General features: G+C 48.5%; 1 protein-coding gene across 1 annotated transcript; it reads right to left on the bottom strand.

The window, feature by feature from the left end:
- Positions 1-1059: 1059 nt before the first annotated feature.
- On the bottom strand, positions 1060-3097 carry LOC138674057 (G-protein coupled receptor 61-like). Its single transcript, XM_069762015.1, has one exon. It carries the CDS (start codon positions 3076-3078, stop codon positions 1708-1710), a length of 1371 nt encoding a protein of 456 aa, XP_069618116.1. The 5' UTR covers positions 3079-3097; the 3' UTR covers positions 1060-1707.
- Positions 3098-3309: the final 212 nt, after the last annotated feature.

The following is a 3309-nucleotide window of genomic DNA, read 5'->3' as shown; positions in this document are numbered from 1 at the left end:
TTAAGGGCAGAGACGCTGATTCTAGTGATGTCAGTTAATGAGCTGTGTGCTGCAGTTTTGATAAAATCTCTTGTTTTACCTTCTGCAGATCTCTGAGCTCAATATAACCCTGCCCCACCACTGATTGACCTCTTTCTGTGTTCACTGTGCATAGGCAGAAAGCTGCCAATCAGTGGTGGTGGAGTTTTTATACAGAACCCGTGAATATGGCTACCTGGCAACAGGTTTCCTAGTCTTTTAGTGATAATCTGCTGTGATTTTTATCAAAACTACAAGAAGTAGCCCAGTATCGCTGGAATCAGGGTTTCTGTCTCTACCTGATGCTGTTCTAAGATTAGGTGGCGAAACCCAGTGACAGATTCCTTTTATAATACATTGCCGTCAGTATGCAGTGGAAACAAAGATTAATGTGACAGTGTTAAAACTTTTTTTTTTTACCATAATATCTAAAAATACATCTATTTATTATAACAGGAATATTTAAAAAATAAATATTGTAAGAACATTGACAATTTCTCGGCTAATTTGCCACAGAACAGACCTGAGTAATCTGAGACTGGCGGCTAGGAGCATACAGCCTGGCTGCCCCTGCTCGCGTGATTCGGATGGTTAATTCCAGGTAGCATTGCTATTAATCAGGTGTTTCTAGATTGGGTCAAAACAATTTTGAAGATTTTCCTAATTTAATATTTAGGAAATGTAAAATATCAGACGGTGAATATCTATACAGTGCTTTATGTCATTCTTCAGAGTTAGCGGAGATCAGTGCTCTGTGTTCCTATTATTAAAGACATTCTATAATGTAAAGTGCTGCGGAATATGTTGGCGCTATATACGGTAAATAAAAAATTATTATTATAGTCTCGGAGTGACTTAAGATGCACCTAAAATTATTTGTACATTTTCCTTCAGACTTCACACGACATTTTTTTTTTTTTTAATGCAAATAACTTATTAACCCTTCACTATACTAATGTGAACGCTGGGCTCGCCATACATCCCACTTCCATATTATTTTTTTATTTATTTTTTTATCAATCAAGATCTCACACTGCATTTTTCTTGTGTTGCAATTTTTATTGCTGTTTTGTGCTTAGTATCTATTGAGAGCTTGTAAAGGAGCATCACGGCCCGTGGGCACAACACAAACATTGGCACAAAGGTTGGTAAGTTATATCCCAGCAATATATATGGTGACGGGGTTACAACATACTACTGAATTCTCCATTAAAGCACAGAATGACTGATCAAACCAAGTGCCGGTGCTCCATGGCGTTGCCAGTCATTGATATACACCTTCCCACCTGCTGGTTTTCCCTCATCCTCCACACCACCTCTTTGATTGACCTCTCTGGCCTCATAGAGCCATAGAAGAGTGGAGATAGGTGGGGAGGTGTATATAGATGACTGCCCCGCCATGGAGCGCCCGCACTTGGTTAGAACAGTCATTCTGTGATGAGAGTCCCACATCTAGAACAAACCCCACCACAGATACTCCTCTGGCGGAGTCCATGGCCTACGCCGCCATCTGTCCCTACTTCATGTAAAAAGTGCTTGTGCCTTCACTGTAAACACTGAGGATTCCTTAATCATCTAACAATATTTCGTCTACACAGGTTACATACAGAAAGATAAGATCAATCAGATATCTTACAAGATGGGGGCCCATGTAACAACCCAACAGCAGGATGTCATCAGGAGGAACATTCACTTGGTTGTCCCTAAATTGTTCCCCTGCCTAGGACACATCTGCATACTCCGAAACCCGTCACTTGGGTCATGTTCCAGCAACTCTGGGGTTTCTTCCAAAATTTGCCCCGGGATCCTAAAACTCAAAGTACTTTGATTAACGAGCAGCTTAGAAGTAGACGACGTAGGAAAACTGTTTCTTCTCTCGACCACGCAGCTAGTTCTTTGGAGGAACTGGAGGAAGTTCTCCTCTACGGACCCCTCATGGCTGGACAGGCCTAGCTGCTCATCCAGGGACTGCTTTAGGAAACATTTTGGGATCCGAGCGAGCTCGGTTCGGATTTGCCTGTTCAGACAGCCATAGAAGAATGGGTTGACCGTGAAGGAGGTGTAGGCCAGCCACTTCACTATGTTCTCCCACTTGCTGGCTGGACCTTTGTAGGAACCATTTCCTAGGGCATTGTGAACGTGGTACACAAAATAAGGGAACCAGCACATAACGAACTGTCCGCCTATGATCATGAGGGTAAACGCTGCTTTCGCGCCTCCCAGTGTCCTGTCTGGCGACCCACGGTGAGAGCGGTTCCCTGGCACAATGTTGGTTTGGCTTCCAGTAGAGTTGGACCGCTGGCGAGGACTTGCTGCCCAGGAGGGGATGGGTCCATGCTGCATGGCAGCGATTCTGGCCACTTTAAAGACATTACAGTATACTGTCAGTATAATAACAAGGGGCAGCACAAAGTAGACCACCACAAAGAAGGTCACAAACACTTTCTTGTGCCCGCCCGCATTCCTCTGCAGTGAGCAGCGAGTGGCATTCCCCAGGCTGGCACTGCCCACATGCTGGCTCAGGAAGGGCACCGTGGAGGTGAGGGATGCCTGGAACCAGATGAACACCAGCACGGAGATGGCCAAGCCCAAGGTCATCTTCACCTCGTACCTCATGGGGTGGACGATGTAGTAGTAGCGCTCGATGTGGATGGCAGACACGGTGAGGATGGACGCGCTGCTCAGGCACACCTCCAGGGAGATGTAGGCTTGGCACAGGGACTCGCCGAAAGCCACCCAGCTGGCCACCATGCCCAGCGGCATCACAGTGAGGGCAGCCAGCGCGTCTATAATGCACAGGTGCACCACGAAGAGGAATTTCCGGAGCCGCGGGGTCTTCAGGATGACGGCGGCCACCGCCACATTGCCGGCCACGGCCACCACGTCCAGCAGCAGCATCAGCAGCAGCCCCAGGTACCGGGGGATGCCCTCCGCAGCGCCCAGAGGGGCCGGCCAGCCGGGGGAGCAGTTACCGCTGCCATTCACGCACGGATCCGCCATCCCTGGCCCTGTCACCGGGGGAGCGAGCCAGTGCAGCAGTGCTCTGCCGGCATCGGTCATGTCTGCCGCACTCCCCCGCAGCATCCCTCACCTGGAGGAGGACGCATCCCGCTGCCAATGCCGTACCTGTAACGATCCGCGGCTGCACAGGCGCCTGCTGGAGGCATCCATCATCACCCGTGACGTCAGGTGACAGGTGCCCCCGAGGGTGCCCAGGACAAACGCTGACCTTCCCTGTGTGGTCATCAGCAGTGAGCAAATATACAAGAACAAATACAGTATGCTATGTAA

Source organism: Ranitomeya imitator, chromosome 4, assembly GCF_032444005.1.
Source record: "Ranitomeya imitator isolate aRanImi1 chromosome 4, aRanImi1.pri, whole genome shotgun sequence".
Lineage (NCBI taxonomy): Eukaryota > Metazoa > Chordata > Amphibia > Anura > Dendrobatidae > Ranitomeya > Ranitomeya imitator.
The sequence above is the reverse complement of the archived record's forward strand: the minus strand, read 5'-3'. Positions and strand labels throughout refer to the sequence as shown.